The following is a 26,139-nucleotide window of genomic DNA, read 5'->3' as shown; positions in this document are numbered from 1 at the left end:
TCTGATCTGAAAAGCCCAAATGTCAACAAAATTATCAATGGAACATTAACGAATTCTCCAGAGTGCAGAGTGTGACCATTGTTTACGGTCGAACATTCTGGAATAATGATTATGTCGGTGGATGGAACAGATATTTTTTCGAGAACATCTATATAGAAGTAATGGAACAAATTGGAACATGATCTCTTGCCAGATGATTCTGGAATATCCAAAAAGATATAAATACCCGTGATTTGGATTCAAGATGGCAGTCATGGAGTTTTTAGTCAGAAGTCAGGCCAGTTTATTATGAAAGTTAGTTAGTGAAGTAAATTGTTCAGAATTTTCAAGAAGTCAGTCAGAAAAGTTTAGTAAGAAATATGAAAGTTAGTTGGAGTCAGTGAATCAGGTACAAATAGTCAAATTGTTTAATATAGTGAGTTAAATGAAGATTAAAAATTATGCATATAATTTAATGCACATTTATAATTATACACAAATAATTATTGAAGATTATAAAAGTATATTAGAAGAATATTGGATGGACATTGGAAGAAATTAAATTATATTATGGTTGGAGATTAGTATAAATCAACTTATAATAATTGGATATTGGTATATTGAAAAGAAGAATAAATATAAATGCTGTTTGCTGGTTTGGTTGGTGGTGTATAAATGCTGGTGAAGAAAACTATATCTTAAATTGGTAGAAGCTGATAATTGGAAAAAGTAATTTCACAAAAACAAGGATAACCGAAGTACGAAGACATTCAGTGGTGATTAGAATATATATAGTGGAAAACAGTTCATTTAGGCATTCAGTGAAAGAAAGGTACAAAATTTTGTTAATATAATTTAGTTAGTGTTATAACAATTTCAATTTTGAAGATAGTTTGTTTAAATTTAACATTGTCTATAGAATTTAATTAGTTTTATAAGAACATCAATTTAAAGATAGTTTATTTTAAATTTACATTGGCTAGGTTAGATATATATGTGTGTTTCATAATAGTTATAATAAAGATAATTTGAAAAAGTACTTACAAGCTAATTCTTTGAGAACCGCGATAAAAACCCTATATATTATATTATTAAAAATACTCATTGCTCATCATTCAAACAAAAAACACATCATAACAATATATATATATATATATATATATATATATATATATATATATATATATATATATATATATATATATATATATATATATATATATATATATATATATATATATATATATATATTGTCATACTTTTTCTTTCCCAGCCAAAGAAAAATAAATAAAAATATCCATCGGAATAAAATTTTAAGATATCATTATAAACAAAAATGTATATAGTAATTTAAGATAAGATTTAGTGTAGATAAGAATAGACATTTGTTTGGCAAACGACCTTTTTCCGTTTCAAACAAAATTATCAAAAAAACCTTTGTTTAGAATTAGAAGACATTTTACCTGTCTTAGTTAATCTTTTCATTGTTTGTATAGTCGAGTATTAAATGACCATATTCTAATCTTTTGAAATATGTATAAATTGTGTATTGACAAAACCAATTTTAAAGTAAGCTATTTAGTTTTTCTCTGAAACCGAAATTAGGCTTTTCCAAAATCATGGTAAACACAATTTGAGCTTTTGATTGGACGGTCGTTTTTAAATGGGAATTTGTGAGCCGATCAGGAGACCGGAGGAGTTAGTTATATTTTGGTCATCGAAAGGAAACAGTCGTTTGTCTCAAGATAGGGTGTGGTTCGTGAGTTTGGATACCGGCGTAACGAAAAGAAGTGAATAGTTTGCAGAAGGAGATAACAAGTAGATTAAAAGAGGTCCTTGTATCTACCGTGGGCATTTTATAAAGTATATGTGAAAGTATTTTTACGGCATCAAGTTGACAAAAGGAGGTCCTGGTGTCATAAATAAGTAGCGTTTGGAGAAGTGAATCAGGTGTTTTTTGTGTAGTCTGCAGGAGGTTTGCAGAGACGTTAAGAAGGAGCCGAGGTGCCAAAGAGGAGAGATCACATCGTTGAGGAGACTGGACTTTTCTGGGTATGTTCCAACATACAACTCAAGAAGAAAATAAGCTGTAAGTGTTTGTACAATTGAATTTTATATCTGTGAAGGATCGGTTTGACATCATGGTCATTAGCATTCAAATTTAAGAACTGAGGTTTTGTTAGGCTAATCAAAAGTTTAAAAGTTTTGTTGTTTCTTGTTTCAAGTAAAGAAAATTTTAAGTAAAATTGGTTTTCACGTAATATAAATGTATGTAGCTTTATAATCTTATTATTTTAAAAATTTGATTTATTTTCTTGTATGCTGATTGATAAGATAACGACAGAATTTAATAATTGTTTTATTCGTTCATATAAAATAAAGAAACGTAAATCTCTGTAATATAATATATTTGTATTCTTATCCTTTCTTCTCTATCTCGATAAAAGACAACTAGAAAATCTTTTGAATCCATCGAACACAGGTAATATAAGGATTATTTTACTTTTGATAACAAATAAGTTATAATTCTTTTTTTATTGGCTCAATAAACTAAGATTAAAGTTAAAATAAACAATCATAATAATATATATATATATATATATATATATATATATATATATATATATATATATATATTCATATATATTTCGTTTTGTTGGTGTTTATAACTGAACCCATTTTTGTAACTAATTCTTGCTACATATGCCTCACGTACAGCGTTTTCTGTTCACCCAGAGCTATTAATATCATTAGCATAAGCAAAGATTTGGACTGATATACGTATTACTTTTCCAGAGCTATATGAACAGTAAACAGGAGAAAGAGGGTATCCCTGGCGCAGTCCGTTTTTTGTTGTTGTTAGGTATATTTGTTAGTATATCTTAGCAGTACCTACCAGAGCATGAAAAGGTAATATTTTAATACTATGGACAAAACAAGAGAACGACATCTAAGAATGGCAAATAAAACAGGTCTAACAAAAACAGAGAAAAGAATAATTAACACAGAATAGAAAAGGAGAGATTTTAAAATAAAAAAAAAACAAAAAAAACATAAAAAAATCGAAACGTCATTATGTAATTTGGATCATTTTTTAAAACAATTTTTCTATAAATTATGTTGGTTTCAAGTTATATTAAATACTAAAAGAATATTTACCAATTTTAACCTCTTCCATCGCAGCGAATCCTGCCTCTTCCGTAGTTTCCGCATCTTCGTCAGTTTTTTCACCTTTTCTGGTTTGTAACAGCAAGTGTATTGTATCTAGTCGAACGATACCTTTCTCTTCCCTTTGCTTAATGGAATCATTTACGAGATCTACGAAAAATTTTGTTTCTTTGTCGTCGGAAAGTTTCAAGCCAAAAAACTGAAAATATAGATTATAGGTATAGTTTTACTTTAATAATCTATTTTAACAGCATTTGAAACGGCAAATTAAGGTCAGGTTCCTTCAAAAACCGTGTTTTTTAAATCATTTTATTTATAGTACAAAAGATATTTAAAACCAATTTTTTTACAGGTGAAAAAAGATACACTTGAAATTTTTGTTTTCTTTTGTTCAAAATGGCGGCTCTGAAAATGACTGCTCAAACTCATCTAATTTGTTGGTGGGTGTCATCATTTCTTGGAAATGAATCATCCGAAAGCAAAACACTAAATGGTTTCATATTATCTAATTGGCTATGGTTGGTGCTGCAATTAATCATTTTCACTAAACAAAAAATAAAATGGCGGACATTTAAATTCTCGACCCTTTTTGCACTTTTATTTAAATAACGATTAATATTTTTGATTGTAGCACCTACCATAGAGAGACATCTAACGTGCAAAATGCCGTTTGTTCATCTTACTATCTGCAATAATTTCGAAAATACTAGTGACACCTAGTTGAACAAACGTGGTTTCGAAAAAAGCCCATTAAAGTAAACAGCTGCCGTCACCCTGCCCGCTTGAGTGACCCTGCTAAACTAATTCTAAAAAAATTTGTCGATTTTTTGTAAATTGTTTGGAGGAAACTGGCCTTAAGCATATTTGGTTAACACGAACAAACAGACACAGTTGTATGATATTATTCACCAATTATTTTTTATATTATGTTTCTTTTCTGTTTGCAGCATCAAGACCAGGAAATTAAGCTTCTTGTCACTTTATAATAAAATAACAGCAAGAATAAAGGATCTTGCAGGTAAGTATGGGCTGCCGATGCTCATACTGTAACAAAACTCTGAGTAATGTCCACTGTTTCCGACGAACGAGTTAACGGTTCTAGAAATAGAACTCAGCTTCTGCCAACAAATCCTACTCTTATGCCCCCGAAGGCTTTTGCCACGTAGACACTGGGTGCATGGCATACAATAAGTATGCCTTAGGTAGCTGGCGAGAAGCGGAGGAAAGGCGAGTTTCTGGCACCTAAAAACTGGAACATATCGGCTAAAAGAATAAACCCTGACAGAAAATTCTGGCCCTTCAGGTTGGGGGTTGGGTAATGGGCCGGTAACCCGTTACCGTAAAAAGTACAAAACCACGAAACCTTTCAATAAGCCTCGGATAGATTGGTCTTATCGACGATGACTTAAGCAAAGAAATATGGACTACGCACTCAGTACCTGGAACGTCCTGACATTGGATAAACCAGGAGCACAGGCATCACTTAACGAGCTCAGAAAATACGAAATAGCACTAGAGGCAATACAAGAAACTAAATAGCTAGGGCATGGAATAAATGACACAAAAACGCATACAATACTATATAGCGAAAAAGATAGCGACATAACGAGTTCCGTGTAGCCTTTATAGTTGACAATAAGATGAAATATGCCATATTAGATTTTAAAGCAGCGAATGAGAGAATATGTAAACTAAGAATAAAAACAAAATTCTTTAACCTTATAATCATGAACATACATTGCCCAACGAAAGAACGTAGCATGGAAGTAAAAGAAAATTTTTACAAACAGCTAGAGGAAGTATAGGACAGCTCACCGAGAAATGATATCAAGATCGTACTAGAAGATATGAATGCCGAACAGGCATAAAAGATTTGTTCTTAAGAACGATTGATAAACATTCACTCCGTCAAAACACCAATGAAAATGAAAAATTACTTATCAACTTTGCCAGTAGAAAAAACATGATCATAACTTGGACTTTTTTCCCACACCGCGACATACACAAAGCGACATGGTTTTTGCCTGGTGGTACAACCGCCAACCAAATTGATCAAGTCTTGATAGGCAAAAGGGCGGCAACAAGCATACAGTATGTGAGGAGCCGCACAGGCACATGCTGAGGATCTGAGCATCTCCTAGTACAGATAAAATACAGATGTAAAATGAAGGAAATAGGAGGAACAACCAGAAACAAACAGCAGAACAACTAGATATACAAAAATTGAGACAACAAGACATATAACAGAACTATGAGACAGAAATAACGCAAAACAATGACCAATACAGGCAGTATTGGCATCGAAGAACATTGAGAAGAAAGTAATAGACGCAGCAAGAATGATAAAAGGCAAACAAAGAAACAAAAAAAAACAAGAATGGTTCAATGACGAGTGTAAAAAAGGCCATACTGAAAGAAAAATGAAGAACACAAGAAATATATAAAAAGAAGAAACCGAGAAAGAAGGCCTACGAAGATACGTAGAAAAAGAAAATGCACAAACGGTAATATACAGAAAATGGAAGAAAATTTCCAAAGCACCGATATAAAAGAAGGGTATAGATATCTACGCAAGTTAAGAGAATGATACAAACTCCGAACAAATCATGATCCGAACAATCCGATGCAGAACTCAAAAAGGGCATATAACCAGTGATCTAAAAGAAATAAAATAATCAATCTGGAAAACCTATTTCCAAACTCTTCTTGAGACGCAAGAAAACTAAGAGCATATGGACATGCACATTGAAGGAGACATCAAAAATATAGAATCCCGACGATGAAAGAGGTAAAATAAGCAACACGAGCACGTAGCACAACAAAATAACAAGTCTAGGTATTGACAACGTCCCCTTTTAGCTATATAAATTAGGTGGCGAACACCTAGTAGGACAAATGCATATGCTTATGAACAAGATTTGGAATGATGAAAAAATCCCTAGCGACTGGGAAATTTGGAGACTTTTTCAGATAAGCATGTTACGCAGATGAATTTAAGCTGTGAATTAAGGAATAAAGAAATTGTCCCTATAAGCAACATTTCTGTCAGCATATTGTTAAAATAATTGGATTTTAAGTATAAAATGGATAATAATCGAAGAATTTCAATTTAGCTAACCAGTATTGCTAATTTTAGGGCTAAATATCTCCATAAATATATCGTAAGTCAAATATTCCCGTGTGTATTCGCGAAAGCTTTTTTTTCATGAAAAATGTATTTGTTTGAATGAAAAAAAAATGTAAATATAAGTATAATATAGTCAAGAAAGAGAAATTTAGTTTAATCTTTAAACAACACTTTTAGTTATCATACTAACAAGAATCAAAAAGCTGATAAGTCGTTTATCAAAAATGATTTTAATATTTATTTAATGTCACATAGAAAATTATAATCAACCGCTTCAATTTGTTTTATTTTTTAACTTATGTTAATATCCATGTTAATATCAGTTCTTCATTTGAATTTTTCTGTTATCTTAGTTTTTTTTTGAGTTATCCATAGGCGAGTTATTCCTTTTTCGAGGTAGGCTTATTCAGGGTTTCATCACGTGCTTTTCTATCTGCAATATTATATATATATATATATATATATATATATATATATATATATATATATATATATATATATATATATATTACAGGATCCAACTTGTAAATATAATACATTTTGGAGACGGATATCGCCGTATTCCCGTTCTCCTCCGCCAATCCTCCCGACTCAAGGCATGCTCCTCCTCCACACCTCTCGATTCCCTTGCTTTTCTAATTCCTTTATTCCATGAGAGTCGAGGTCTACCTCTTTTTCTTCTTCCAGGGGGCTTCCATCTGTGAAGTTTTTGGGACCAAAAGTTCGTCAGGCATTCAATAGGTGTCCAAACCATTTTAAACCTCTTCTTTCTATTCTGTCAATGACCGTTTCTGTAGCATTCATGTTATTTCTTATAGATTCGTTGGTCTTCTTTTCCAGCCTTGATATTCTAGCACTTCTTCTTAAATAATCCATTTCAACTGGCAACAATCTTCTCTTCAGGTTTGCATTAATTGTTCATACTTCAGAGCCATAACAAAGAACTGATTCAACCATGGTTTGCCCTATTTTTTTTTTTGTTCCTTTTGGAAATGTTGCGATCCAACCATAAGGAGTTTTCCATTCAGATGGTACTTTACTTTGTTGGCAGCATTGATTCATTAGAAAAGTTATTCGTTCTATTAGGAGTGGACCTCCTGTTTTAAGTAACTCTACAGCTGTATTGCCAGTTCCTGGAGATCGCCCGTTTTTCACTTTAATTAATGCAGTACGGACCTCGTTATTGTAGTATTAATGTTACTATTTGTTTATCTCTCCATACTGTATTCCTCTCCCATACATTCCAATCTGGACTGTTGGAGTAAATTTTTATAGTGATTTTCCCACTTTTCTATAGGAATTAATTTGCTTAAGGAGTTATGGGTGTTTTTGTTTAGATTAGTGATAGTCCTCCATGCTTCTGTCTGTTTGCAATATTACAACTGATAATATTGTTATAATATATAATATTGTTTACTATACAATATGGATAATTTATATTGATTATCTAAAATGCCGTCAAGACTCACAGAAAGGCATTTTTCTTCATTAATTCCAACAACCAACCAAGGCAAAACCCCCGAAAATAATAAGAAAATAAAGTCAGTACTGGTGAAAAGAGTGTTTGTTATACTGGTCTTTGTCCTGCACCCTGCTTTCGAATTTGCCACTAAAAGAACTGATTTTGCAAATTTAGGTTTAAGTTTAAATATTTTTGTATTTTTTGCGACGAGAATATACGCATTCTGCATATATTTACTATTTTCAATATTTACCTATATCGGATTATCGGATTATATGCGTTGATATATAAGTTAGTGCTCTTAACGTATATGTCCGCCAGTGCAGAATTTTTTTGCTATCTAAAATTGCATTTTTTATAGTTTTGCTATCGGCCGCTAAAGAGTTTAATAATGTTATGTTGTTAAAATATATTTGTATTGACTTTTCAATTTCCACTTCAGAAATCGTTTTCAAAATACAAAACATTAATAAATTAAACAAATTTTGTTTTTTGTTACTTGGTGAAAAATTCTTCTAATAATTTAATTTTATCTGATAATTCATATTGACAATTCAGACATATATATAATACATTTTAAAGTAGACGACTTTAAAATGATATTGCCAATATGGCTGAGTTGCGTTCCTGGGACGACTTTATTGTAACATAACATAACATGTACATTGGATTACATGAAATCAACTATAACTTGAGAATATCCGTCAGAAAAATTATAGCATGTAATTCGTCTTTAAAAAGACAACCACATGCAATGATGAGGGTAAAATTCTAATGTTAGTGATTCCTCAGGAAATCATTAGGAAAAAACCAGGAAAAAAACCTCATAATACTATCCCTACATGGTCTTAAATTTAGTTTACTCTTTATTTAAAAACATAAATGATGTATCCTCATATGTTACTGACTTACTAATAGTGGTATTTTCCATTAATTGACTTCCCGTTTTAATATAGGTAACCAGATCCTACTGAATTCTGCCGAGGAATTTGTGACGCAATTGGTCTCATTTAGCATAATTAGAGCCGCTTCTTTGATTTTTTACTTTTTTTTTTCTATCTTCTTTTATGACTATACTTGAATCGTTTCACCTCAATAAAAATGATCGCATTCACAAGGTATTTTGTAAATACAATTCGCTGTTCTTTCTTGTTCATTGTTAGGTTTATTTTTAGATAAAATAGATCTCAATGTGTTTGTGTTGTTTTTACTGTTGTTGAAATGTTGAATTTCATAGGAGTTGAGTTATCTAATATCAAACTGGAGAATAATGAAGAAATTACATCCTGTAGTGAATACACGTACCTAGGAGTAATCTTCGATAGAACGGGAAAAGACGATGAAGAAATAAAGAAAAGGGTAACACAAGCTAGAAAAACAATTGGCTGCCTAAATAGAATTCTTTGGAGCTCCGAAATAGGAATAAAGCGAAAATACAATATATATGAAACACTAATTAAAAGCAGCCTACTTTACGGAGCAGAAACTTGGCGAATAACCGAGAACAACAGAAAAGCTGTAGAAATGGATGTGTTTAGGAGATCGTTAGGTATATCCCGCAGGGAAAGAGTTCGAAATGAGAAAATAGAACGACGAATTGGAGTAGACTTAACAACAGATATGGAGAGGAAACAGTTAATTTGGTATGGTCATGTTCAAAGAATGGAAGACACAAGAATGCCCAAAAAGATTAGGCAGTGGGTACCACCAAACAGTAAAAAACGAGGAAGACCCAAAAAGATACGGACAGAAGGGGTAACCAAGGCAATGAGTTCAAGGGATCTTAGAGATGGCCAATGGGACGATAGAAGGACATGGAAGTTAGGCATCGGACAACGTCGAAAGACGTTCTAAAACCGATATATATATATATATATATATATATATATATATATATATATATATATATATATATATATATATTGATATGGATATGAAATTTAAATATCTGTTGGTGTGTGTTGGTTTTCTACTGAGTCTCATATTCAGTATCGTTCTTAGAGATTAAAACATCCAGGAAAGGTAGTGTGTTATTATATTGCTTTTCCATGGTAAATGTTATTGTCTCTTCTTTATCGTTTATATCATTCAGGAATGTGTCCAACTATTCTGATCCATTTATTTATTGAGAGTAAACTAAATGTAAAACCAAATACTTACCATGTCGGGATAGTATTACGAGGTTTTTTCCTCATGATTTACTATGGAATCACTAACAGGAGAATTTTACTCTCATCATTGCATATGGTTGTCTTTATAAAGACGAATCACATGCTATGATTTTTCTGATGGATATTCTCAAGTTAAAGTTGATTTCATGTAATCAAATGAACTATCTTACAATAAAGTCGTCCCAGGAATGCAACTCAGCAATATTGGCAATATCATTTTAAAGTCGTCTACTTTCAAATGTGTAAAAATATATGTCTGAATTATCAATATGAATTATCATATAAAATTAAATTATTAGAAGAATTTTTCACCAAGTAACAAAAAACAAAATTTGTTTAATTTAATAATGTTTTGTATTTTGAAAACGATTTCTGAAGTGGAAATTGATAACGTTAATAAACTTATTTTAAACTTAAATTGTGGCTTATTCAAATAAAAATAGTAATTGCATTAAGATGCCACGAGAAAATAGCTTCAGAACAATATTAATATATTAAGTTAATTCACTTTGTATAATAAATGATAAGTTCTTTGACTATATTGGCTATATAATGAGATAGAAAAATCGGTGGAGTCTGTTCCAAAATTTGTGTCCCTGCATGTCACACGTCTTAAACCGCAAACAACTCCTGATGACTTACATAAAATGTTAGCTGTATTATTTCCTGTCCATAGCTTAGCTGTATTAAGTCCAATGTATGGTATACAAAACAAAAATGCCAGAAGCATATAATTCCATGAAGGTCACCATTAATCAAGAAAACCTAAGGAGAGTTTGGAACAAAGATGTTTGGCCAAAGAGTGCAGTGTTATATAAGTTTTTTGTAAAGAGGAGGATGCCAATGTAACTGGATCCCCTTTAAGAAAAAACATTCCGTCGATACCATTTTATATTAAACAAAAATCTTTAGCAAACTCTGACCAGGTTAGTCTAGTTAATATTTTTCATGTAAACACACAAAGTTTATTAAACAAAATAGATCAGCTTAATATTTTTTTGAAAAATAAAAGATACAATATATTATGTTTCTCTGAACACTGGCTCAGAGAAAACGAATTAATAACATTAAAGCTTGATGGGTATTTTTTGTCAACTTTTTATTGTCGGAAGGTAAGGTAACATGGAGGTGTTGTAATTTTTAGCGATAATAAAATCTCTACACGACCAGTTTGCTTAAATGATGGGTAAATATGAGGGTGAATTTTGTGCATTAGAAATTATAGATATCAAAACTATTTTAGTAACAGTGTATAGATCCGGAAATGGGAATTTTAAAGTTTTTCTAGACGTATTTGAAAAGTTATTGGTGTTTTGTTCTGCTAATGTTTAGAAATAATAACAATTGGAGATTTCAACATAGATTTCAAAAAAGCTTCTAATGAATTAAACAGTTTCCGTGATCTAATTTCTACTTTTGGCTTAACCATAAATATTAATAAATTTACTAGAATAACAACTAGATCAGCAACTTGTTTATATAACATCTTACAAACATAAGCAGTGAGATAGTTGGTTGTGGAATTGTGGACGCATGTATTTCTGATCATCTTGATCAATTTCTCTACTTAAAAAAAATCTGAAAAAAGTCATAGTGCTAATAGATACAGAAGACATATAACAAGTAATGGCGTCCTGATGTTAAAACAGTCGTTAAATAACGTTGACTGAGCTTCAGTTGTTTCTCTGAAAAGAGCAACAGAATTAGCTCCATTTATTACCGAAATATATGTAAAATTAAATAAAATTAATTTTCCAATAAAAAAATCACGAAATCATAGTAAAGCACCAATTTCTTGGTTTGATGATGAACTAAGAGAAAATCTTTCCACAGTCAAGATAATTGCTGATGTTACAAAGAAATATAGTGAGTATAAAAAGTTTAAGAAGCACTATAAATCAACAATATCATCAAAGAAAAAACTGGCTTATGAGAATTTCTTTTCCAATTCAGAAAATATATCTCGTGACAGTTGGAAAGTTATAAATTATTACAGAAATAAAGTTCAAAGTCAAAAAGTCTGTCCAAGCGCGATTACTTTACTTCAGTAGCTAAACATATTAGAAGTTCTTTTAATTCTACAAATTAAAGTGTAGCCATAGATTTTTTGAAGGATGTACACTAGGGTGGAACGAAAATGAACGAAAATAAAAAAAAGTTGAATAGCGTTGTGTCATAGTTGAAAAAATATGCTTCTTACAATCAAAACCAAGTATACAAAAAATAAAACAGGTGACTTTATATCCTGAGGTTCCTCAAGAGGATGACATATTTGAGAATATATGAACTTTCAGCCTCTAAGATAATTTTTATTATTTTTTAAATTTTTGTAAGACATTCATGACACATATTTTATTATGCTGCTTAAGATTGTAGGAAATAACCTAACAATTCTCAAATTGAAATTTTAACATTTAATGCATCCTCCAGTGACCTGAAAAATAGCAAACTGGAACAAAAAGACGGTATTTAGTTAAATAACATTTTTATTAACTTTAAGTTCAGAATAATGAAAAACAAAACAATAACTCAAAAATGATCTAGTAGGTAACTAAACTGATTAACATTATTCATTTCTATTTTTAAAATAGTCAGATTTTTTTTCAAAATATGGCAACATTTGTCTTGACTGAATCCGGTTTTTAATAAACCCATCGCGATTACTCTGACCACACACTGCTTGAGTATTACTAGGTAATGGAAAATCAGAAGTATTTATACTAGATATTAAATCAAGATTAATATCCATCTTCATTGTCAGTGGTGGTTCAGTAGCGCTTAATTTGTACCAAGATATCATCTCCGAATAATGGTCGGCATCAAAACGTAGCACAGGGATATTAAACTCCCGTATAGTTTGTCTACGTTCCCTCCTCGCCTTTAGAATACGTCGTATGCCAAGTTCTTAGTATTTCAGATCTTCATCCGTAAGCATTGACAACAATATATTCTCCGGATGAGCGAAAAATGCATTACGTTGGATAACGGGATATAAAATTTTTTTAACCATTTCAGGTAATGTGCTACATTATTTAATTAATTGGAATAAGTGTCTTGATCCGTCAGTACATGATGGCCGAAGTTTCACTCTGAACCAAAAGGGGGCATAAACTTTGGAAATGTAAGTTGCCAACAGAAAAAGACTTTCATCTGGAACTTCGGTTGCTACGTAAAGCCTCATAATTCGGTTAGCTGTTGTAAGCCATCTAGCATGTGACAGTTTTCCTGGATTTCTTGAGGCCAAATAAGCAGATACGTTACCAGTTTCAACTCATTGCACTATGTCCAATAAATACTGTTGATCAGTACTTAAATCAGACCCGTTGCGATTTAGCTGTGGTAGATCTGATTCTATTCTTTTGTACTGTTTTACTGGAAGATTTTCGCAGGATTCCAGTTTTTTCCCAAATGAACCTTTGTGTCCGCAAGGACCTGAAGTTTCGCCATTAATTTCTTTAAACAGATGCCGCAGGGGAAGCTCATTAAAATGAAATAAGCAAATAAGCCACTGCAGGGGACGCTTTAGTTCTTTCTCTAATAAACGAATTACCCCGTTCTTTGCTCCGGTATTTACTACCGTTCCATCTGATCCAACGGCAACAAAGTCATTTAAATTAAAATTCTGGCGTAAATAAACTATAATTGATGCTTTGATATTTAATGCTGAACTACCTTCTGGAACGACGTGTCCTATATATTGAGAACCTGGTTCACTAACAAGAGATTATGTTCTTCTGTAATACACCGGCGTTTATTTGCAGTTGTTTCATAAATTTGTGTTCGATCCTTTCTGCCGTCAAAGAATAATCCTATAATAGCAGGTGTTTCCGTGGGTTTGGCCATACAAAGTTCTCGTTGTGATGTTCGGGCTCTTCTGATTTTCATTCTATCTATTGTCATTGTTGCATTTCCTTTTGATATAACACCCGTGTCTTCCAAAACAGCATTAACTATTATAGCTGCTGCACGATCGGACACCCCAGTTCTGTCACATGCAAGTGCCACTGATGGTAACTTTAGCCTCATTTGTGATAAACTTTTATTTTTCAGACTTGATTTCTCTAAAAAGAAAAGTTTTCATGTTTATACTTAGGTACATGATTCAAACAAATTATAACCTAAACTTACTCGAGACCTCATCTGAACCTGGATCTGATCTTTTACCAGGAATATCGTCTTCCTCTTCTTGGCTAAGGGTAGAGGCTACCGATTCAAATTTCAGATTTCTTCTTGTTAAGGTCGTAGTTTTTGAATTTATTTCACCTAAACAATAAAATTAATATCAATGTTTTTACACATGGTTTGGTAAAATCGAGGGTAAACTTACCTAGAGATTTATCAAAACTGCTATCAAATTCAACGTCGGCCTCTTCATTGTCTTCATCACTAGAACTGAATTCTAAAAAGTTTTCCTGTACATCTAAATAACTACATCCAGGTTTTGAATCTTCTTCTTTAAGGAAACAAGTTTTTCTGATCTGATTTTTTGCAATCTTTGTACTAACTTTTATGTTTACTGTTCCAATAGCCATTAGTCTCTTAGTTCTTTGGTCAGCAAAAAAGTTTTGTTCTCTTTGAGGTACTTTTTTTGATTTTTCATACTTACATGTTTGGAACTCACACTTGCAAGCGGCTATATCAAATAACTTAGAGGCCTCTTCTTTAAATGACTCTAATTTAAGATTAATCGTCTGAGTATTCTTTCTACTCTTTAGATTTCTCTGAATAAGTTTGTAACGTTGGTGAAACTTTTTGATTTTGTCCCATATTCGATTTTTACTCACTATAGGAATTGAAGCTTTATGCCAAATTTCTTCAATTTTTTTCACCGTTTGTTTTAAAATCTCACTAACAGGAGGATCCTTTTAGGCAAATTTTTCCTTTAAGTTATGTTGTACAAACAAATAATGGCACATAACATCGTTAAACGTTGGCAACATTCTATCATTCAATAATTTTGGATGTCCAAAAACAACACACTTGTCTTTACTTCTAGTTGCCATTATTATTTTCTCACCTGCGAGGACGTTAATATTTCACACACAACTAAACCTGACAGTCGTAATAGGCGTAAAACACTTAAACAAGTTAATACAAGTAAGTTGTGATATTATGCGCAGCGAAGACGGCGCGATGGCCTGCTACCAGTGGCGGCGCCACTTTAGGAATTAACAAGTAATTTTTGCAAAATTAAATATGTTTGAGGAACCAGAAGCCCTGGTAGTAGAAAACATATGTTTTAATATATTATTTTGAGTGAAAAAATGTATCTTTTTTCCGTTATGACAGCTTAAAAATGCTATTTTTTTATTAATATCTTTACTATGACAATTTAATCGGAAATCGGTGAAATTCCGAAATTTAAGGGTCTTGAGGAACCCCAAAATATTAAAATTGGTCAAAAAAATTTTGCCATCTTTTTTTGTTAACACTTACGCATATTTTAACAACTATGTCACACGACTTGGAGAAAAAAAGTTTTTTCGTTCCACCCTAATGTACACTCTCCTTGCGACTCATTATTTTTATTACCTGTTAGTGATACTGAAATCAGAATGTTTTGCATAGGTTGAAAAATTCACACTGTACGGATTTTTATTTCTTAAACCAAAAAATATTTGTGGAAACAATCGATATAATTATTGACAAATTAATTATACTGTATAATAATTATCTTACTGAAGGGATTTTCCCAGATGTATTAAAATTAACAAAAGTGCTCTGCCGGTGTTCAAAAAGAGAGCATTAGATAAAATTGGAAATTATCGTCCCGTCTTAATCATTCCCATTTTCGGCAAAATTTTTGAGACTGTTCTAAATGTTCGTTTGATAGAATATCTAAAAAAACACAAAATGCTTCACTGTAATCAATATGGCTTTAGAAAAAAGTGTAGCTCTACACTAGCTATGCAGAAAATTGTGAGAAATAGTTGATGGCCTGGAGGAAGGTCATTTTGTGTCTTTGACATTGTGGGACTTATCCAAAGCTTTTGACTGTGTTTCGCATGAATTATTGTTGGAAAAAATGCATAAATCCGATATTAGGGGAAAACCTTTTAATCTATTTAAATCATCTTTTTCTTCTTCAGTGCCTTATCCGGTCCGGATGTTGGCGATCAGCAAGGCTATCATGGTTTTGTTGACTGCTCTGCGAAACAGCTCCGCGGAGGTCATCCCAAACCATTATAGGAGATTTTCAACCACGAGATAGGCGTCCCGGTCCTCTCCTGCCAAATACTTAACCCTGCATAACGAGTTAAAGAATTCGATATTTTTCTTCGTTCCGCATCACCTGGCCGAGGTGATCAAACTTACGTTGTTTCACTAAATTAAGCACTTCTTTTTCTTTTGTCATGCGCTGTAGGACCTCAACGTTGGTGACATGGTCCACAAACGACATTTTTAGTATCCTCCTGTAGATCCATATCTCGAAGGCTTCAATTCGTTTTTCTGTGGCTTGCATCAGTGTGTAGGCTTCAACTCCATATACTAACACTGGAAGAATGTAGCACCTCATTATCCGCATCTTGGTTCCAAAACTGGGATCACTGCAGCACAGCAAGGATCTCAACTTGATAAATGTAGATCTTGCCATTTCAATTCTGGATCTAATCTCTTGAGCGTAGTCCTATTGAGAGTTGAGGGTAGTTCCGAGATAAGTGAATCTGTCGACTCTTTGGATTTGGATTTAAATCATACCTACAAATAGAAAAAACAGGCATTTTTTCTTAATAACAGCTATTCTTAGTTTAACTCGAATATGGGGTAACTCAAGGTTCGATATTAAGACCCACTTTGTTTCTTATTTATCTAAACGATTTATTTCACTATACTTGCGTGAATGTGTTTGCTTCGCAGATTATACAACTCTCATTAATACTGATATTAATCAGCATAATTTAAAAATTAAAATAGATAGTGATACCCAGAAAGCAAAAAACTTGTTTGTACATAATGGGCTGAAGCTAAATGAAGAGAAAAATCAGAATTTAATTTTTAGTTTCGATTGGAAGTATATCTCAAGAAATAGTGTTAAACTATTAGGAATCTTTCTATGTAGATGATAATTTGGATTAGAGTGCTCATACAGATTACTTAAGTTCTAGAATTGCTACAAGTATATTTTTAATACGCAACTTAGTATGCTGATGACACTGTGATTCTAGCAAGTAGCATGGAGGAACTGAGTTGCCTAATGAGTAAGGTACAAAAAACAAGTGTACAATACGGACTCAGACTAAATATCACAAAAACCAAATGGATGTTAGTAAGCAAAACCCAACAACCACCACAGCAACTGATATTAGACAATGAAAGAATTGAACACGTGAATTCGTACATCTACTTGGGAACAACAGTAACCTCAAATTGGGATCAAGCGAAGGAAATACGTATAAGAGTAGAAAAGGCAAGAGCATCGTTCACTAGCATGAAGCAAATTTTCACCTCTAAAAGCCTCACCCTACCTCTCAAAATTCGACTTCTGAAATGTTATGTATTCCCGGTTTTGTTATATGGAATGGAGGCGTGGGCAATGACCGCAACATTAATGAAAAAAGTAGAGGCCTTCGAAATGTGGGCTTACCGACGTATATTACGTATATCCTGGACTAGTATATAGAAAAGAAAGTTGGAATACTTGGGTCACGTTATGAGACATAATAAATATAGAGTACTACAGCTAATCTTTCAAGGGAAAATAGACAGCAGAAGGGGTCATTTCTATATAAAAAAGATGAAGAAGAAGACTCTAACTTTTAAAGAAACTCCTCTAAAAAGTTGTTGTGAACTTCAAACATACCATTTTTTTAGACTCTTCGGCAAAGATATTCATCTTCCCACACTTCTTCTGCCCTATATTTTGTGTGTTTTTGTATGATATTATGGTGTGTTTTTCTTTTACTGCGGTTTTAACTTTCTTCATTCTTCTTGACACTTTAACGTTCGTTACATGATCCACCCAATTACAACAAACCTCTCAACCTTTCACAATATGGTGTAACATGAGAAAATTTTGTCTTTAATAAAGTGATTACATCAAGTAAAAAAATACACCTAAGTAATCTGTTTTTATTAATAATTATCTATTAACTTAATGATCAAAAGCACTTAAATATAGATTAAAACACTTACTCTGTATATCTTCGGAGCCAACAAAAATCCGATGAATCTGATAAGTTTACTAAATTTGTTAAGGTTAGTAACACTACTGACCATGGCATAAAACTCGTTGTCCTTTTGCTCGAGAGAGTCCAAGGAAATGCCGAATGCTATAGAAGCTATAACGTCAGTACAAAATCGACCAGATACTTCCTTAAATTGTACCTCTTGTACATCAGAACCTTTCTTTAAAAAGTGATTTGTGAAATTGTCGCAGCATTCCTTTATTAAGAGAAACATGGCTTTCATCTTGCTGCTGGTGAATGTGGGGCTTACAATACATCTCATGTTTTTCCATCGTTCGCCTAAAAAACGAAATATGTTATTCTTAAATTATTTCAATATCTTTGGGAATAAAAAAAACTACTTGACATCTATAATTTACAAATTCCGATTCCCTTTTCAAAACACAATCGCTTGATTAAATATGATACTTTTTATGTTACGTTAGAAGTAATCCTTCTCCTAATTCAATCTAATCTGCCTCATTTATAAGTTATGCAAGTTAATATAGACATAGTATGTTTATAGGGGATTAAACCACATATATTCGTTGTAATGAAAATCACATTTTTAACTTAACTATTTGATGTTTCGACTTCCACTCCGGAAATCGTTCTTAAAAAAGATTATTATAAAAAATTCTGCGAAAATGTATAAACAAAGTTATTTGTTATTAGGGTATGTCGTTCAATTGATATACATACTTAACCTCTATCTTGTACGCAGTAGCATGTAATTGGTTGAGAAAATCTTAGGCTGGTATTTTTACCCTAGGAATATCAAATATTGACTGTTTTGTGTGTGTGTTTTTTTTTGTGTTATATGTTTTTGTAAACTGTATATTAATTGTGATTGTATAACGTAAATTCTGCAATGTAGATTTGTGTTTTGTGTACTGTGTGTTGCATATGTAATCACAGATGACAACCACATAGAAAAGGAGGTCTAAGCAAGGATAGCTACGGGAAATAGAGCATTACACTCCGTATCATCATTATTAAGATATAAGCTGCTAAAAAAAAATCTAAATTAGGACTGTACAAGTCAATTATTTGTCCAGTTGTTACATATTTAAGTGAAACATGGACTCTACATCAGCAGGAAATGAATAAGCTGCTAGTATTTGAAAGAAAGGTTCTTAGAATGAAATGAAAAAGACAGCAAAGATTTGATTTCACGTACAAAGCGTCTATGTATCTGTTGATACGTATTTCCACTTAATAAGTCCCATCAGAACAGTTATTCATAGGCGTTCTCAACGTGAAAAATAAATCTTTTCTGTCTTTTAAGAAGCAACAATAACATGGCTTCGTTTTGGACGCAATAGCGACATCTGATAGAAAAATCGGTAAGATAGTTTCGAAACAAATTTAGATTTCTGCTTTAATCTGAACCTTCTAAAATTGAAAGGTATAACAGACGTTGATAAAGGTGTTAATAGAGACATGGGGAATCTAAAATTTGCATTCCACGACATGTCTATCAACTAAGCATAAATCCTTAACGAATTTGTTTCTTGTACTCATACAGAGTAGATCCGAATAAAATGAAAAAGACAGCAAAGATTTGATTTCACGTACAAAGCGTCTATGTATCTGTTGATACGTATTTCGACTTAATAAGTCTCATCAGAACAGTTATTCATAGGCGTTCTCAGATTCCCCATGTCTCTATTAACACCTTTATCAACGTCTGTTATACCTTGCAATTTTAGAAGGTTCAGATTAAAGCAGAAATCTGAATTTGTTTCGAAACTATCCTACCGGTTCTTAGAATGATATTTGGACCCCAAAGAGATGATTAGACAGGAGAGTGGAGAAGGCGCCGCAATGCTGAATTGGTGACTCTCTATGAGACTAAATGCATCGGCAGATATATAAAAGCTAACCGGATAAGCTGGACAGGTCATGTAGTAAGATCAAAGACAAACAGAGTGATAAAGACAGTGTTTTTTGAGAGACCAGACGGTAGAATATCAGTAAGCCGTCCCAGAAAAAGATGGAGCGATGATGTTGAAGCTGATTTTTCTAGGATTGGAGTACAACAATGGGAAATGGAAGCGCAAGATCGTAGACGATGAAGGGCTATAGTGGATGCAGCGAAGACTCACCTCGAGTTATAAATCCAGTTAAGAAGAAATGTTCCATATATATTGTGTATAACATTATAGGTGATGTTTTTCGACCTTCTTTTACCCGGCTATTGTTGGTATATTCTTGTTGTGGGCTTTTTCTTTTAGTATTGACAACCAAAACCTGCTGCATTTTGCTAATCGGTTTGCTACACATTTTTCTTCATTAAGTAGGATGTGGGCTGTTTCTTTAACTTTTCTGTTTTTCATGTCTGTTTCTTTCATGATTATTGATGCTTCTTTCCATTGTGGTCTGTGTTCATTGTCCCAGACATGTTTGCATATCTGGGATTTCTGGGAAGTCTCTGTTCTTGATGTATGTTTCATGCTCGTTTATCCTGACACTTAGTGTTCTTGCTGTTTCTCCCACGTCAACATTTTTGCATTCACATGGTATTTTATAGATGCAGTTTTTTTATCTTTCTTGTGTGTTGTTGGGTTCGGTTTTGGACAGGATTGATCTCATCGTGTAGGTTGTTTTAAACGTTGTTGTCAACAATATTCACAACAACTGATGACTGACAGCTTTGTAATAGAAGCTGTACCTTGACACCTTGTAATAGAAGCTCACAATATCACATATAAAGTACGTGCCTCCTAGTGGCGATATACGGGCAAAAATACATTGGCTTTTCGGGCAGTCTTTACAGTAAGAATCCTGGCTTGTACAGACAAATTTAAGTGGGTGTGGGGTAATACTACACTTTGGTTGCATTTGTGTTGTGCTGGCTCCATCTTATCTCCAAAAGTATTTTTAGGCTATACTAGAAGGTTTTGATTTTATTACACATATGGACCAAACTATAAGAGTATATGAAGTAGTATAAGGAGGACTAGGCTTTGGAACTAGCAATGAAGCTAAAGATTATAGAAGCTTTTCACAATCTTTCAAAAGGGAAAACGTCAACTTATTAATAGACATAAACCCATCCAATATCGTCTTACCTTTTAAAGAAAAGATACTTTTTCCAAACAACGGATCAAGATCTTCGGGAATATACGTTCTGCGATCAGTAAAATGCTCGAAATCTTTAATCCAAATTTGTTTGATTAATTCTGGGTCTCTCAATGTTAGAACTGGAGTTCCAAATTGATAAATGCCGCTATACCTGAAATCCAAAACAGTTAATAAGTACATGTATATTGTATAGGAGTATAAAATTGTTCTTTAATTTACAACTCTTTCTTCTGGACGTAAACATGTTATTAGAATCATTATTTCCTTTGTAGTGGTAATTATTACCAGTTTTATTGTTGGTTATTTTGTTGTTAACTAGATTTGAATGGTCTTGTCTGGATACTCTTGCTTTCTATTTTATAATTTGTATTTGTTTGGTTTTCGTCTTCTTTTCTCCTAGCCAGTTTCATTTTGTTTGTGCTCGGCGATCATATCATAATTTAGATTAAATGTATGTTTTAACAAATAAAAATGATAAAATAGCATTTAAATGATCATGCAAACTTTTGTAAAGGTTGTGGCTTTTTATACGTACGCTTGATTTTTGTATTTTCTACTATTTTTCAGATTTTTTCTCTTTTATTTCTATTTTTCTCCTATATTTATTATGCATACATATACCTGTGTACCAAAATAAACGGAATGGCCAAATATCTCGCGAAATTGACATTGAATCGAAAAACTGAAATAAACGTTTTAAATATTTTTCAAAATCTAACAAATAACTCCCATGGGTCATGTTTAGCGAGCGAGGTCAACTTTGAAATCTTAATAGGAACCCCCATTTTTATTGCAGATTTGAATTTCTTATGCAAAAATAAGTAACTTTTATTCAGGACATTATGTCAAAATGTCAAAATTATGAAAACAATTATTATGAAATTATGTAAGCGCCTTAGGTAAGTTTAAAAAGAATAACTTAGAAATAGTTAAGCAAAAAATAACTACACATGCAATCTGTTGACCATACATTCCATAATCAAGTTATGATTATTTTATTCTCTTCCTTTTGGTTTATATCGCGTAACCAGTTTCATATTCATTTCAGACGTGCCGACAACAGGGCTCAAAAAAACCAATTTCAGAGAATCAGAATTGTGATTGAAAATTTTAAAACTGATGGTAACGTTCCGCAGGAAAAGCGAGGTGGAGACAGAAAATCATTAAAATTCGCAGAAAAAAAGAAAATGTTGGGTAATTTATCAAGATATTGAAATGCATAGAATCGAATTATTGCCGGGGGAAGGCAAAAAGAAAAACCTATCCAGCGACCTGAGCATTGTTAAACTGTACAAACTATGTTGTTTCGATGCATCGAATATCCCAGTGAAAATGAGTATTTCCGAAACGTTTAATAAAAAATTTAATTTAGGTTTCAAGGCCCCCCGTACTGATGTCTATTCTACGTGTCTCTCTCTAGAGGAAAAAATTAAAGCTGCCGATTTCAGCAAAAAATGCAGCTAAATTGTAAAATAAGGATTCACAAATTGCTGGCTAAACCTTTTACAAGCTTCTACAAAAAATAAAATACGGAATTAATTACATTTTCTTTTGATATGCAAAAGAATTTGCCGATGCTTACAGTGCCGGACCAACAAACATACTATAGCCAGTAATTATATTTACATAATTTTATAGTGGTGCAAGGGCACTCAAAAGAAGAACTCGCGAAGGAACTCGCAATTGGTACAGCTATTTTTGAACAAAAGACCAAAATGGAAAAGTCATCAAACGAGGTGGCATCATCAATGTACAGTTCCCGTCATATAAAGCTGGCACACTTTTTTTTCCCAATGTAAACCTGTGTTCAGAATTAGTTCGTGAAACAATTCGTTGTTGCCATCACAGATAATGGAATTGCACTAAATCTAAATAAAAAAAGAACATTCAAAAATGTTTAAAGTTTTTATATAGGTATTATTATTATCATTAAAAACCAAAAATCATATCTAATAAATTTAATAACCAGAGAGAGGGTTGCGTTAATGCTAAAAATGTTTAAAGGATCTTTAAACGTAGGGTATTAGTACAGGGAACACTGGAATACATCTACTGTAATTTTATAATGTGTCTGTCGCACAGCCCTCCTTTTAGTTGATTTGATACAACATTTCGTTGAAGTCGCAACGTTGCCCTAGAAATTAGAATGAAATATGTGACAAGATCAACTTACACAACTTGAAAAACATGATTTTCGGTTATAAGAGTTGTACCAGTTTTTTATGACGCGAACGGTACCATCGTCTACAGAACACAGACTTAACAATTAATAAACAAATTGGACTATTCTGCGACCGCTGGAGAGATCAAAATAAAAATTGAATAGTTCTGACTATGGTGATGAAATGATTTATCCAATATGATCCAATAAGATCCAATAAGATCCAATAAGATCCAATAAGATCCAATAAGACATTTGAAAGATGTTCAACTAGTTTTTCAGAGCCGTGGATACTCTTTTCTTATCTCAAAATGAGTTTTTAGCATGATCAAAAAAAAATAAAGCCATCAAATTACACGCTCAGTGGCATTTTAATATTACCCAATGCAAAAAATTATTCCTGTGCTAGTCAGCAAAGAAATTTGAAGTAATCATAGTTTATACCATACACGTTATACCATTTACACTGGGACCTACCGAGCTTTAACTAAAAGCTAATAAAAATCTATCTAAATAGACCCAGTGCAATTTCTCCCATCAATATTAGTAACGTAGCCGTGCGAAGTTGAACGACGTGCAAAATTGTTAACTATATATTTTGAAGAGGATTGAAAGGAAAATACTCGTCTGAACTAGTGTTGCCCAAAATAGGTCTTGGTTTTGTTCTTGCGTTTTTGCAAGACCAAGACCAAGACCACCTAATTTTTGCAAGACCAAGAACAAGACTGACCGTGAAAGATTTGACCAAGAACAAGACTAAGCCTGCGAGACTCTTGCGTCTTGCAGTTAGGACTGAGTGTCGATTTAGCGAGTATATTAGTTCGGGTATATGCTTAGAGACTTTATGAGACGCAAAAAAATATGTAACAAAAATTTGAAAAATTGGACCTTTGCGCATGACTAACAAAATCATAGACATACATAGCGAATCAAAATATTCATTAAAAGAACACTTCACACAATTGACACGTACTCACGTACACGTAAAAATAAAATATTTTGTACATTCTTTCCCAGCAGAAGACTTCTTCTCTCTGAAATCTCTCTGAAAATAATCTTCTTGTGTTGCGACGCCGACAGTAATATCGTATAGAAACTTTTTAAAAATATGTCACTTTAGCTGACAAAAAATATAATAAGGTTTACATACCTACTGTTAAGGACACCCACTTAATAATTCAATTTTTTTCCTTTTTAGTAATTTAGTTAAGAGAAATCTATACCACAAATCTTATAGGCGTAAGACTAAACATCATTTCTACTGAGTGTGCAATGAGATCCTTCGGTTAAACAAAATTTTCTGAAAATATAATTCTCGGTTTGGTATTCGGTACTTAGGGTATTGGATAGTAACGAGTAGTTACTTTTTCGACATCACCAAACTTCATTCCTAATTGAGCTTTACTTGCTAATGTAATAATTGTTTTTCATTTAATCTTAAAATACAATCAAGTTTATGTCATTAATTTGTTTTATTTTGTGTTCGTTTAGATTGTAGGTTCAAACGCAACCCGGTGTCAGTTGTTTATATATTTATTAATTTGGTTGGTGTTTATTATGGCTATGTTAATTCAAGCTTAAAATGTACCTACTCTGTTACGTGTTCTACGATCTAAAGTAACGTTTAATAAATATCAATAGGCTAATGGGTAACTGCGAGACTTGCAAGACTCTTGCTGCAAGACCCAGACCCAGACCGGGAGCGCAATATCAAGACCAAGACCAAAACCAGATGTATTGGCGCAAGCCCAAGACTGTCTATGTCTCGTCTTGCTTTTGCATTGGGGCAACACTAGTCTGAACTATTTCCACCATCCTATGGGTTACGATTTAAGCTTCTTTGTAACCCAGATGACTGCCAAGAGTATCTGCCGGCTCATTCAGTGTAATTATTTCTTGTTATAAATCTTTTTATTTTTTTTTAATTGGATTCTGTGTTTTTTGTAAAAAAATAAAGAAAGCAAGAAATTGTTCTATTTTTGTTTTAAAATAGCCTATATCCCATGTAGTTTCTTACAAAACAACCAAAGTATTAATTTACAAATTAAAATAACCTATGTGCATTTTTCTTTTTAGAATATGTTTAGAAATAATAAAATAATCTTAATGTCCTTCTTAGAAAATAAGCGTGTTGGAGTAATCTACGACCTGGTTGAAAAAAAGGTTAAGTAATGTCCAAAATGAGTTATTCACTGTTTTTCGCGGTTTTTGAAAAATCGTTCATGGTTCACATTTTAATATTAGACGCCTTAAGTGTTCAATATTTTTCAAAAATCTACCGAATGGCACTAAACACGACCCTTTATCTCTACCCCCTGGGGATGCTTTCAATTTCTATTATAGATTAAGATTCTACGTAAAAACTGTATTTAGTAACCATAAACATAAGTAGACTTAACATTAGTATCTCCTCATTTCACAGGCTTTACTACCTGGAATCCTCTAAATGACTCACTAGGTACAATCCACATCCCTATCCAAATCACCATAGATTTGAAATATTCCCCAAGAACAATCCATACCTCCACAAAATGGAAAGAGTCTTCAGCGAACTGGTCTATATTTGAAAATTACTTAGAAAAATGCCTTCTAGACACTCATTCTATAGATGTTACATCTTTGGAAATGTTTAATAACTTAATAAAAACAATTAGCGAAGCTGCAGACTCTGCTATGATTACTCAAAAATCATTTCAACCAAAATCCGGTCTTCCCGTATGGTAGGACGACGAATGTAAAAATTTAATATCGTGTCGAAAAAAAGCTTTTCGAGAGTATAATATTGTCTCAAATCTTGAAAATTATCTAAAATTTAAACA

The 26,139-nt window shown here is 32.6% G+C and overlaps 1 protein-coding gene across 1 annotated transcript in view; it reads right to left on the bottom strand.

Moving 5' to 3' along the window:
* Positions 1-26,139, bottom strand: part of LOC140442136 (uncharacterized) — an 86,209-nt gene that overhangs the window by 56,264 nt on the left and 3,806 nt on the right. The window contains exons 2-4 of the mRNA XM_072533227.1: positions 21,147-21,310; positions 18,041-18,372; positions 3,139-3,346 (exon numbers count right to left, since the gene is read on the bottom strand). Coding sequence (XP_072389328.1) covers positions 3,139-3,346; positions 18,041-18,372; positions 21,147-21,310 — 704 coding nt within the window. The remainder of the gene's footprint in view (positions 1-3,138; positions 3,347-18,040; positions 18,373-21,146; positions 21,311-26,139) is intronic.

The sequence above is a fragment of the Diabrotica undecimpunctata genome, chromosome 1, assembly GCF_040954645.1.
Source record: "Diabrotica undecimpunctata isolate CICGRU chromosome 1, icDiaUnde3, whole genome shotgun sequence".
Classification (NCBI taxonomy): domain Eukaryota; kingdom Metazoa; phylum Arthropoda; class Insecta; order Coleoptera; family Chrysomelidae; genus Diabrotica; species Diabrotica undecimpunctata.
The sequence above is the reverse complement of the archived record's forward strand: the minus strand, read 5'-3'. Positions and strand labels throughout refer to the sequence as shown.